The sequence below is a fragment of the Nyctereutes procyonoides genome, unplaced genomic scaffold, assembly GCF_905146905.1.
Source record: "Nyctereutes procyonoides isolate TBG_1078 unplaced genomic scaffold, NYPRO_anot_genome, whole genome shotgun sequence".
Lineage (NCBI taxonomy): Eukaryota > Metazoa > Chordata > Mammalia > Carnivora > Canidae > Nyctereutes > Nyctereutes procyonoides.
The window spans coordinates 283812-296717 of record NW_026575047.1 but is presented as its reverse complement, the minus strand read 5'-3'; the positions used below and the strand labels follow the sequence as shown (position 1 = coordinate 296717).

At 52.6% G+C, this 12906-nt stretch overlaps 1 protein-coding gene across 8 annotated transcripts in view; it reads left to right on the top strand.

Moving 5' to 3' along the window:
• The first annotated feature begins 171 nt into the window (after positions 1–171).
• GAK (cyclin G associated kinase) overlaps positions 172–12906 on the top strand; it is a 65258-nt gene continuing 52523 nt past the window's right edge. The window contains exons 1-4 of one of the 8 annotated variants that reach the window (XM_055326055.1): positions 2503–2737; positions 2830–3173; positions 11304–11365; positions 12046–12105. In XM_055326055.1, the coding sequence (XP_055182030.1) occupies positions 3125–3173; positions 11304–11365; positions 12046–12105 (171 nt within the window). In that variant the 5' untranslated portion in view covers positions 2503–2737; positions 2830–3124. The other 7 variants (XM_055326053.1, XM_055326058.1, XM_055326060.1 and 4 more) reach the window with 7 other exon arrangements.

Sequence of the window (12906 nt, the reverse complement as noted above, 5' to 3'; positions counted from 1 at the left end):
CCGCGCAGGCGCAGTCGGCGGCCCCGGCGCCGCGCACGCGCAGCCTCCCGGCGCAGGCGCGCTGGGCGGCCCCGGCTCCGCGCACGCGCACGCGCACGCGCACGCGCACCGGCCCGGCGCGGCGGAAGTACGGCGCCGGCGCTCTTCCGGGCTGCGCCGCGCCCCCGCGGGCCTACGTCAGGGCGTCGGGGCGGAAGATGGTGCGGCTCCGGGCCGGCGGTTGCTGAGCGCGCCGGGACGCAGCTGGCCCCGGGCTCCCCGCTCGGGCGCCCGCCGCGGGGCCGCAGCCATGTCGCTGCTGCAGTCTGCGCTGGACTTCCTGGCGGGCCCGGGCTCCCTGGGCGGCGCCGCCGGCCGCGACCAGAGCGACTTCGTGGGGCAGACGGTGGAGCTGGGCGAGCTGCGGCTGCGGGTGCGGCGGGTCCTGGCGGAGGGTGAGGCGCGGGCGGGGGGGCGGGGCGGGGGGTCCCGCGCTCCGGGGAGGTGGGCGGGGGGGGGGCGGGGCAGGGCCGGGCCCGCGGCCTCCCCCGCCCGCCGCCCAGTGCACGTCCGCGGCGGCGTCCGGGAGCCCCGGGGTGGCGCCGGCCCGGCTCCTGGCGCCCCCGCTGCCCCGCGGCCCCGCTCCTGGCGCCGCCGCCGGCCCCCTCGGATTCCCTTGCGTTGTGCGGGGGCGCCCGCCTGGCTCGCGGTGCCCGGGGCTGGACGCCGCCGCCCCGCCGGAGCCGGGATCAGCCGGCGAGCGTCCCGGCGGCCGCGCCCCGGAGGCCCGCGGGGTGTTCGGGCTGCCGCGTTCCCTTGCGTGTTTCCCCCAAGCCGGGGGGAAGGGCACAGGTTTGGGTGCGATCCGGTAAGCAGAGGCGGGGGCCGGCGACGCCCGGACGGTGTCGGCCCCGCGGGGGCCTGTGCTCCGACACCAGCCAACACCTGTGCCGGGTTTTCAGTGAGAGATTCACGGCGGACGGTGGGTGGATTTTGCCCTCGGGAACGTGCGGTTAGACGCACGCCCCAGTGACGGGAGGGAGGATGCCCGCCTCGGGCGGGAGGGCGGGAGGGCGGGAGGGCCGTGCAGGGCCGTGCAGGGCCGTGCGGAGCGGGAGGCTCACCAGGAAGAGGAACGAGGAAATGGGAGCGGCCCACGCGGTTGTGCACTAGAACGCACTCCCTTTGCCTTCTGGGCAGGCCGGGAGATAGGAACACGGGCGGCGTGATTAGGGCCGGAGCTTTCCTCTTTACAGACGGAGCCGGAGCCTCGTGGCCTTTCAGGCTCGCGAGGCCTCTTGCTGAACTGCGATGGTCAGAAACCCGCGGGAAGCCTTTCAGGGAAAACAGCAGCCCCGCAGCCTAGGCCGTAGGAGCGCGTGCTGTCTCCTGCAACGGCGGCGGCGGCGGCGGCGGGGAAGGCTCCGAACCCAAGACCCTTGGGAGAAGACGTTGACGACTTCAGGATTCTTCAGGTTTCAGAAAGATCAAGAGTGCAACGACCTGCATACCCCGGGGTGTTCCTCCGGGAGTTGGGAAGGTGTTTCATGACCAGATAAATCACTCGCCCCCGATTCAGGGAGCGAGTGGAGTGTCTTTACTGTAGGGTGATTAGGCCTTTAAAGAGCCCCACCCGCCTCAGTTCATGTCACGTGTTGCCCCCAGATGAGTTTATGGTGGGCCGGATTCTGCTTTCAGATGGTTTAGGGGGAAAAGCATTGTTTTTCATCGGTAGCATGAAATGGGTTGTGGGATCCTGAAAGCTTCCCAATCCTTTGAAAATTGGTTTTAAGCTCTCCTTTAAAAGGAAGACCAAGTTTTTTGGAAGTAATTCCAATGTCAGAGATGCTCAGTCTAAGCAGATCCTAGGGTACGTTCTTAATGTTTCCTTGTTTTGGATCTTGTGCGCTCTTGCTTGCTTCCTACCATCCAGATGACAGGAGATCGGTCTGCCAAGACGAGGGTTCCGCCACATGACAGGAGTCCACCTCGCTAGTGATTGTTTGACTCTGGCCACCCTGCTAGCAGTGTGGATGAGGTGGCGTGTGGGCAGCTCTTCAGAAGGTGGAACAAGTCCTCAGGGCTGTCCTGTGATTGCCGGGTAACGAGTTGTGTGTGTGTGCTGGAACGCCGTGGGCCATGTGTGGTGTCAGTGGCCTCTGATGAACCTTACGTGGGTCCTTGGTGTTCTCTCTGGGGCCAGGGACGGCAGACTGCACGCTAACTCCGGGCCAGCTGCTGCCTTGCCCTCCACCCCTCTGCGTCCTGGTCTCTGCTTTCAGAGAGACCGCTTCTCTTTGTCGTGCTGGCCTTGGAGAGGGCACAGGGGCCATCTGGTGTTGACGGGCAGTCGCAGAGTTGTGCGGTAGGACTCTGGGCTGGAGGTTTCAGGAACCACTGAGATTGGTGTGAGGGAACAGGATCATAGGTTGTCAGGACATCCTCTATAGGGATACACAGTGTAGCACGTTTTTATTTATTTATTTATTTATTTATTTATTTATTTATTTATTTATTTATTTTTTATTGTTTTAGTGTAGTACGTTTTTAAAGTTGATTTAAAAAGACAGTGGGGCAGTTGTCGCTCACTGATAGGGTAGCAAATAGCACACGGTTCTTTTCACACAGGAAGTGGGCCTGAGCTCTCAGCCCTGTGGCTTGGTGGTCTTGTTCTGAGTATCCTTCCTCTGGACTACTGTGACTGCTCTCACCCAGGGAGGATCTTGTCTCCAGACACCCCAGAGCACAGATAACCAAGGTCTTTGCTGGGGGGGGCTTGCATCGTGGACAACAGCTGGTTCTGGTATTCACAGCGGTGGTTCAGTCTTGTGTCTAATTGCCCTCCCTTAGCTCTCCTAACCGCGCCCTCTACGTTTGCACCTTGGTCACCTGAATATCAGCCTCTTACCCATCATGCCTGACGCCTAGTACGAAATACCGATGATAACCAGCACAACATTGGTGGAGTTCTGACTGTTTGGCGGGCGCAGTCCCTGGTGCGTCCCGTGGTCTGTGATCCTGACAGTGGCTGACGGAAGGGCCATCAATAGCTGGCCAGAGCGGTGGAGTTGGGACTGCTGGGGCGTGTCTTGTGTCACCCACGTGGTGGTGCAGGTCCCCCGGTAGAGTGTGTCCTGAGGATGTCATGGTGAAAGAAGCAAGTGGCAGTGCACCTGTTGGTGGAGCTTCCAGAAGTGAGTGTTGCCCGGGAGCCAGGATGGGAGCTGAGCACCAAGGCTATACCACTCCTTCTTGGTCTGTGCCTCAGTTGGCAGCAGTATCAGGCACATGTAACTTCTCCAGCTTCTGTGTGTCAGTATGCAGGTGCTTGGAGCAGGACATCATGGGGGAGGCCACCGTGGGGGAGGCCACCATGGGGGGCGGTTATTGTGGGAGGAGGTCGCCCTGTGGGGAGGCCACGGCGGGGGTGGGGGTTGGCGCAGGTACTGTTCAAGGGACACAGGAAAGAAAGGCTGCTCGCTGTTCCCTTGGCCTGGCCCATTCTCTCTGTGGACTCCTGCCATCCGTCTGTCCACATGGGCCCGGATCCCTGAAAGATCTGTGGCACTCACATGAGGATAGGAGATGTAGGTAACAGGGTGTCTGTTCCTTAGAAACAGTGTTGATTGATAGCACGCCGTAAGATCTCCCGGATGCTCCCGGTGCTGTGCTGCTGCACCACATTTCCTGGTGCTCACTTTCCCCCTGTCCCCCGAGTCCATGACCCTACGTGGAGGCCTTCCAGACCCCTGTGTCTCCATACCCTGCTCCTTGCAACGGGCAAGAACTGTGAGGGCTTGTGAGGGCTTGTGTTGATTTGCGTTTCTCTGACTCGTGAGCTTGAGCGTTTTCCAGTGCTTGTTAGCTTTTTCAGACCCCTCTTCTAGAATTGTCCATGGATGTCCTGTACCTATACTTAATAAAAAACAATTTAAATCGAGTTATTGACATACAGTAAAATGTACAGAATTTAGATGCTTCGACAAGGGCTTACACCCATGTGGCCAACCACCTGTCGAGATACAGAACAGTTGAGTGACCCAGGAAGCCTCTCGCGGCCCCCAGCCGCCTTCCCCGCCTCCGCCAGCCACCCACCGACAGCCACCAGCTCTGAGCCCCCCTCTCCCAGAGCAAGGTGCACGTGACGTCACACCCCGAGTGCTGTCTCTGGTTCTGAAGTTCCCACTCTGGTCGTGGCTTATTCATCCGCTCTCCTGCTGATGGACATTTGGGTGTTTCCGCTTTGGGCTGTGATGAATAAATCCGCCAAGAACACTCTTTCACAGGATTTTTTTTGTGGCCATGGGTGTTCTCTCAGGTAGAAACCCAGGAGTGGAATTTTTGGGTATAGGATGGAGGTGGGTCTCACAGAACACAGAGCAGACAAGCCCCCTCCCGCCCAACCACCACCAGGGCGGCCCTGGTGAACGTTCCCCACAGCAGCGTGGGAGTTCCTGACCTCGGCGGCCACCCATTAGTACTGTCACTTTGGTTAGACTTGTTCTTGTGTGTGTGCCGCGGGGTCTCTCTGGTGTGGGATTTGCATGCACCTGATGATACCATGTGGAGCACTTTTTCTGCTTATTAACCAGTTGTATGTTTTGTTTTGTGCCTGAAATGCCCATTAGAGTCTTTTCCATTTTGAATTGAGCAGGAGTTGTGGGAGTTTTTTTTATTGCAGATATGAGTCATGTATGAGATATATACACCCATGCACGCGTGTGAGGAGGAGGAAGTAAGCCATAGACGGGGTCGCTTCTCCCCGGCCGGGCTGCCTTGGGAGGCAGGGGCCCGGTCTGGGCTGCTGAAGTTTCGGTGCCTATCTCCAGATTGCAGAATGTGTACGGTAAAGTGACGGCATCCGGCTGCGTGTTAGCAGTGCCTGCCCTGTCACTTCTTGATGTGTTGCATGCAGCAGAATCACTATTTTTTTTTAAAGATAGGTATTTTTATTTGAGAGAAAGAGCGCAAGCAGGAGGAGGGGCAGAGGGAGGAGCAGGCTCCCCACTGAGCAGGACCCCGGGATCATGATGTGAGCCGAAGGCAGATGCTTTACCTCTGTGCTTTACCTGCTGAGCCAGCCAGGGGCCCCAGCAGTGTTGCTACTTTTATTCGAACTTTCAATTTTGACATAATTGTGGATGTATTTACTTGTAGTTTTAAAAAATGACACCAGTAGGGATCCCTGGGTGGCGCAGCGGTTTGGCGCCTGCCTTTGGCCCGGGGCGCGACCCTGGAGACCCGGGATCGAATCCCACGTCGGGCTCCCGGTGCATGGAGTCTGCTTCTCCCTCTGCCTGTGTCTCTGCCTCTCTCTCTCTCTCTCTCTCTCTCTCTCTCTCTGTGACTATCATAAATAAATAAAATTTAAAAAAAATCATTAAAAAAAATGACACCAGTATACTTTGCCTGTTTCCCTAGTGTAACTTGTTGAAAAACTAGAGTCAGTGTCTCTACCAGCACCTTGACATTGATGTAGTGGAGATGCAGAAGCCTCCATCTCCACAAGGACCCTCGTGTCCCTTCACAGCCACACTTGAGTTCTTAACCCTGGGAACCACTGATACGAGCTCTCTCTACAGTTTTGACATTTGTGGTATCCTTTTGGAATTGGCTTTTTTCAGTATTACTCTCTGGAGACCATCCAGGTGGTTGTGTCCATAATGTGTTCATTTTTAATGGTGATTATTCCATGGTGTGGCTGGACCCCAGTTTATTTAATCATTTACCCAGTGAAGGACATCTGGGTTTTGTGGATATCCAGTGGGACATCCAGATGTTTTGACTATTAGAGGTAAAGTTGTTGTGAACACTTGTGTGCAGGTTTTTGTGTGAATGTATTTATTTTTCTGGGGTAAGTGTCCAGGAGTGCAGGAGCCGAGTTGTGTGTTTTCTGTTAGGAAACTGCCAGCCTGTTTTCCAGAGTGGCTGTGCCACCCACATGTCTCACAAGCAGGGGATGAGTGTCGTAGCTCAGACCACAGACGTAACGATGCCGCAGACTGGGCCATAAACAACAGGAATTTATTTTTTCAGTTCTGGAGGCCCCTCGTCCCAGAGCCAGGTGCCCGCAGCGTTGGTTTCTGGTGTGGCCTCTCCCTTGGCCGGCAGGCGGCGGCACCTTCTCTGTGTGCATGGCTGCAGAGAGACCCAGGCCCTACTATATGATTTTATCTCTTTAATTTTTCCTCAACACACCATATGCTGATACAGTCACCCTGGGAGTGAGGGCTCAACACGTGGAGTCTGCAACCACACAGCTGAGTTTTTTTTTTTTTTTTTTTTTTTTAAGATTTTATTTATTCCTGAGAGAGAGAGGCAGAGACACAGGCAGAGGGAGAAGCAGGCTCCACGTGGGGAGCCCGACGCAGGACTCGATCGCGGGACCTGGGATCACGCCCTGAGCTCAACCACTGGGCCACCCAGGGGCCCCTGAAAAAGGAATTTTAAAAAACCAAGTAGCATCTACACGTCCTTCACGACACAGGCCCAGACATGCTGAGCACCGTTCGTTAGGGTGTGCAGGGAGTGCTGAGCCCCCCAGGTGCCCCCACAGCTGAGTACTTAACCAGGAGTGGCCCAGTGTCAGCATTTTGTGCCGCGTTTTTATTTGCTCGTTGTAGCAGGTGTGTAGTGATTCCTTACTGTGGCTTCCGTCCGCACTTCTCTAGGGGCTGACCGTGCACCCTTGCACACGGAATTTCTCTCTGTGTTGTTTGCCTGTCGTATAACTGTGTTCTCTTTCCCCTGAGTTTTGAGAGTCCTTTATTCTGGAGCGAAGGTCTCCATCAGACAAGTGGTTTACAAGAGTTTTCTGTTAGCAGCTTGTGTTTTCATCTTGAACAGAGTCTTTTGCAGACCTACGGTTTTCAATTGATGAGGTCACAGTACCAGCTTTCTTTGTGCAGCTTCTGCTTTTGCGGTCACATGTGGGAACCCTCATGCCCAGCTCCAGGTCATGAGGGTGTTTCTCCTACGTTTTTATAGGAGTTTCCTACTTTTACATTTGTATCTTCTGAGTTAATGTCAGTTTATAAAGGCTAAAGTTTATGTCAGACTTCTCCCCCCCCCCCCCACTGGTCATTGCAAATGCCTCCACCGAGTTGATTTTGGACTATTACTAAAGCTCACTTGGCACATTTGTGTGGCAGTTTTTCGGACTTTCTATTGTTTTGCATTGGGATCTTTGAATCCATTCCTCCATTAGCACCACACGGTCCTGGTTAATGTCGCTATATAACAAGTCCTGAAATTGGATATTCTTTTTTAGGAAAAAATTCAAAAACAAAGAAAAGTAGAAAGAGTAACAGAACAAACACTATCCGTAATTAATACAGGCTAGCTTTTAAAAAAGCACATATGACTCCAGACCTTGTACAGAATAAAACCTCACAGATACCGTGAGAAGTTCTGTTGACCTTCTACCCCGACTGCAGTTCCTACTCTCCAGAGGCAACCACCACCATGAATTTAGCGTCTGTACTTCCTGTTCATCTCCTTTACTTTCTCTACAAGTGTGTGTGTTTGTAGGCGATACATGGCATTGCTGCTGGCACGTTAAATGGTCTGTAAATGTGTTTCCATATTAGGAGATGCTTTTCGCTTAGGATTTTGTGGTCCTCATCTGTGGACTTGATCATTACGCATTTTGATTGCCCACTACGTGTCCCGTGCTGTTCTGGGTGCTGGTGGGAGAAGCAGTAAACAGATGTCCAAATGGAATGTGTTACATAGTGTCAGGTGTGAGAAAGCAGTAGGAAGAAGGAACGAAATTGGTTCTAGGAAGCGGCTGGGACAGGGTGATCGGCGGGGTGGAGAGCAGAGCCTGAGCAGTTGGGGGTCGGGTGTCCCAGGTGGGCTTGTGGTTCAAGGGAAGGCCTGGCAGAGGGGCTGCAGAGGGGCCAGGTCACCAGGACCTTGTAGCCTCTTGAGGCTGCTCTTTGGCCCTAGAGGCTTTTGGTGGAGCCCTGGGGACCGTTTGGCTTTATACTCATGGTGTCTGTTAAGTACGAGCAGTTAGCTCTTCCTTTCTGATCTTTAGGCCCTTGCTTCCTCTTGCTAGCTTGCTTGTGCCGGTGACGGTCTCCGGTGAAAAGTATCACGTGGTCCGCAGGTAGCCCTGCTTTGGTTTTGATATTAGAAAGCACCATCAAGGCTCACGCTGGCTGTAGGTTTTTTGTAGTTACCACTTGTCAGATTGAAGAAGTTCCCTCTGATTCCTAGTTTGCTGAGAATGTTTCGTGTTACTATTTTGAAAAGTCAGGGGTACCTGGGGGACTCTGTCGGTGAAGCGTCTGCCTTCAGCTCAGGTCATGGACCCGGGGTCCTGGGATCGAGCTCCACGTCAGGCTTCCTGCGCAGCGGGGAGTCTAGTCTGCTTCTCCCTTTGTCTCTGCCCCTCCACCTTGCTTGTGAGTGCTCGCTCTCTCGAGTAAAATCTTAAAAAAAGAAAAGCAAAGTCAAGTTTTCTTGTTGGCAAATACCTTCTGTGTGTCTGTTGAGGTGCTCTGTCCTGTTTGTGTCCTTCAGCCCAGGGATTGTTTTTCGGTGTTGAGCCACCCTTGCATTCCTGGAGTGGGTCCCGTGCAGCATCTTCCCTGTTAGCCGTTGCCAGACTCGCTCCGCTGGTGTTTTCCTGGGGGCTTTTCTATCTGTGGTAATGAGTGCTTGCCATCTGTGATTCTGTCTTTGGCCTCAGATGGGTTGGCAACTGTTTTCTCCTGTCACTTAGGAAGGACTTTGTGCAAGATTGCCATACTCATTCCTTCTGAAACGCTTCATAGAATTCACCAGTGAAGCCATCTGTTTTCTATTTTTATTTTGTTAATGGATTTTCAGTTATTTCATTTGTTTTCTTGTATGGACTTACTATTTTCATTTTTATCAGGTATGTTGAGATAAAACTGTGACACAGGCTGCACATGTGGATGTCAGACACGTTAAGTACGTCCAGCACATAGACACCTGTGTACCTGTCGCCGTGGCCAAGGTGGTGAACATCACCCACAGTTTTCATCCTTCTCCCCTTGCAGCCCTTTCCTTCTCCCGCCCTTCACCCCTGGCAGTCACTTGATGTTACTATAGCTCAGGTAGTATTTTCTGGAGCTTCCATAGGGAAATCATAGGAATGGACACTTTTTCCCCTCTGCCTCCGTGTCGGTGCCTGTTAACACCAGTGCCATCCTGTGAATGCTGAGTTGTGTTCCTCGCAGGGATGATCGGTTTGTCTGTTCCCTGCTGAGGAGCCTGGGGCTGTTCTAGGGTGATCACATGTGACGCCGCGGGGACCCGTGTGTGAGTGTCTGGATGTGTGCCTCCGTTTTTCCTGGTAAATGCCCAGGGGTGTGAGGACAGGGCCGTTGAGCCAGCTCACCTTTACCTTTGGAAGGAACTGCCAAACTGTGTTCCCACAAGCAGTGTAAGCACTCAGCGGACCCACATCCTAGACCATAATGGACTTGGTATGGTCCATTTAAAGAACAGACCTTCTAATTAGATGGACAGTGGGATCCTTGCGGTTAAAGTGTCTCCCTAGAGGTTGCTGGTGTTGAACATCTTCTCATGTGCTCACTCCCCCTTCATGTCTCTTCAGGGAAGTGTCTTTTTATATATATATACTTCACCCATTAAAAATTTTGTTAAAAAAAAATTTGTTGTTACTGAATTTTGGATTTTCTTTATATTTTCTGAATAGAGCCCTTTATTGGGCCGGTAACTAAAAGTCCAGCTAGCGTCTTTTCACCCACTCCACAAGGTATCTAGAAACCAAAAGTTCTTTACTTTGATGAAGTCCACTGGTCATTGTTTTCATTTGTGGATCATACTTTTGTTCTTTTTTTTTTTTTTTTTAGATAAATTTTTTTTAAATTTTATTTATTTATGATAGTCACAGAGAGAGAGAGAGAGAGGCAGAGACATAGGCAGAGGGAGAGGGAGAAGGAGGCTCCATGCACCAGGAAGCAGGCGCCATGCACCGGATGCACCGGGAGCCCGATGTGGGATTCGATCCCGGGTCTCCAGGATCGCGCCCTGGGCCAAAGGAAGGCGCCAAACTGCTGCGCCACCCAGGGATCCCTACTTTTGTTCTTATATTTAAGAAATCTCTAGGATATGTAGAAATACAGTTTTTTGGTTTTTGTTTTTGTTTTTTGAGAGAGAGAGCGTGAAGTGGTGTGGGTGGCGCAGGGGCAGAGGGGGAGAGAGACTCCTAGTCCTAAGCAGGCTGCATGCCCAGCACAGAGCCCGATACGGGGCTTGATCTCACAACCCTGAGATCATGACATAAGCCAATGGACGCCCTCATCCGACTGAGCCACCCAGGCGCCCTGAATATCACAGTTGATTTATGAATGTTTGCATATGACCTATGATTGCTCTAAACTGTTTTATTAGTTATAATAGCTTTTGGGGGGGTAGGTATCACAATGTCAATCTACAAAGTCACGTTGGATGCAAAGAAAAACGTGTTCACTTCTTCCTTTTCAATCTGGATGCCTTTTGTTTCTTTCTTTTGCCTGATTGCACCGGCCAGGACTCCCAGTTCGGTGCCGAGTGGCAGTGGTGAGAACGGCTGTCCTCACCCTGTCCCTGGTGCTGGGGAGAAGCCCTGGGCCCTAGCACCGAGCACGAGGTTGGCTGTGGGTCTCTTGTAGACCCCTGATACCAGGCTGGCAAGCGTCATGTTCCCGGTCAGCTGAGAGTGCCTCGCTGCGTGATGTGGTTTTCCACCGCGGGGAACTAGAAAAAGCTAAGCAAGTAGAACCTAAAAACAAGAGAATTACATTGATATTCAAATGTTTATCCAGCTCTACTCAGTCATAACGTATTACCTTTTTGCGTGTATTATTAGGTTTGATATGCTAACATTTTATCTTACACAGAATTTAGAATTTGTTAAGAATTATTTGTGTTTGCATATGATACTGGGTGTACTTTAAAGTCTTTTTTGGGCATTGGGTGGTGCTGGCCTCTTTTATTCTGGTTGCTGGTCAGTCCTCTCTTAATTTCTCTTTCTTGCTTTTGCTCTCTCTGATCAGTCTATCCAGAATTTATCAGTTTCATTTTCTTGTTTTCAGAGGCTTTGGTGGTGTCGGTTTTCTCCATTCTTTCCCTCATTGATCTCGGTTCCTATGGCGATGTCCCTCCTGTCTCTGACATGGGATATTTAAAAGACAGGATCATATAAATTATGGTCAATATTTTTGTGGAAAACAAATTACCAGCCACAAGTCCAATTTGTATTTCACCTAGTGAAGCTATTTTTAAAACTTAATGTTAAATAAGCCAGAGCACTGAACTGATATGTTTGTTTTTCTAATTTTCAGGAGGGTTTGCATTTGTATATGAAGCTCAAGATCTGGGAAGTGGCAGAGAATATGCCTTAAAGGTAATCAAGGATGACATTTCTGTGGGTTTTTGCATTATCTTAAGGAAATCTCTAAGTGACACTGTTTCCAGAGATTCATTTCCATTATTTAGTAAACATTTCTTGTTTACAGTCTGTCCCGTTTGTTCCTTCTGAGGGGAAGCCATCAGCGGTCTTAGAGGACGCTAAAGCTGTGCCTTCCAACTTTGTGGCACAGTGACCTCAGTACCAGCTGCCAAAATGAGGGGTCCACGGAGAGGGGGGTTTTGAAAGCTACTGGTGTGAAATGTGTCTGCACAGCTTGTCTGCAGATAGGGGTCACGGGGTGGGGGTACCTGGGGTGCGCAGCAGGCCTGGCGGGGGCCGTGGGGCTGTCGTGGGCTGCTGCTGAGGCACTGACGGACCCTGGGGGTCGGCACCATAGCCCACATCTCTGCTAGTGTCTTCTCCCTTTTTCCTTGGTTGTCTAACTTTTCTCCAGCCTATTGGGAGAAAAGATGCGTATTTTTAGTTTTCCTTGTGTCCTTGGATCATAAAGGACCATTTTCAGGGGTCTTTAACCTTCTGTCAAGCTTTTGCAGGCCAGATGTTAAAGCACAGGTAAGCAGGTTCCACTTTTAGGTGGCATTGTGTTTATTCTCTTGGGTGTAGAGTAGAAAGAGAAACCCTCCTTAATCTTGTCTTGTTATTTCCTGATACAGAGATTATTGTCTAACGAAGAGGAAAAGAACAGAGCCATCATTCAGGAAGTTTGTTTCATGGTATCCTTTTCCCAGGGCTGAGAGCGGGTGCGGTCACGTAGGGAGGCCTGCACCACGCTGTGGCCGCCTGCTGCCGTGGGACAACTCTGATGCTAAAGTTGGCCTTCTGCTTTCACTGGACCTCTCTGTGGGGTATTTTTAGTGGAAAGGAGCTTTATCCCTTGGTCTTTGCTCCTGGGTGACAGCAAGAGATTCGGTAGCTTTGGGAATGGAGGTGTTCTGAGCTAGAGCGTAGGCCGATGCCCTGCCCTCCACCCCTTCACGACCCCGACGTGGCCCACGGTGCCCGGCCATGAGCTGTGCTCTGGCGATGGCCAGGGCCCGTTGCTGGGCCTGGTGCCAGTGGGCCCCAGTGTCACTTCTCAGCCGCACCATGTGGTCCCCTCGCCCCGCCCAGGGCGCTTGGGCAGTCGGGTTTCTGTTGCACGGATGGTGGATGTGCAGGGCTCTTCTTGCGGGCTCTCCACTTTGGCACATGTTCTCCCTCAGCAGGGGCCTTGCCCTCTGCTGTCAGAATGTGTTCTCTTTTCTCTCTTGAAGCTCTGTCTGCTGTGAGCCCGCTGGCTGCCTGAGCCTGCGGGTCCTTGCCTTGCAGAGGTTCGGTGGAATCCACGCACCTCGTGGCCTCCCACACGCTGCACATGCCCTCTGCCTGCTGTCCTGCCTGGCCTGTGGTCAGGTGTGTGTGGCCTCCGTGGTGGTGGTCTTCATCCCCACCTTCCCTCTCCTTTCCCTCTTCTACCTGCAACCTGCCTTTCTGTTCGCCCCCACCTGCTATCCATCTTTCTGCTCCGACATGCT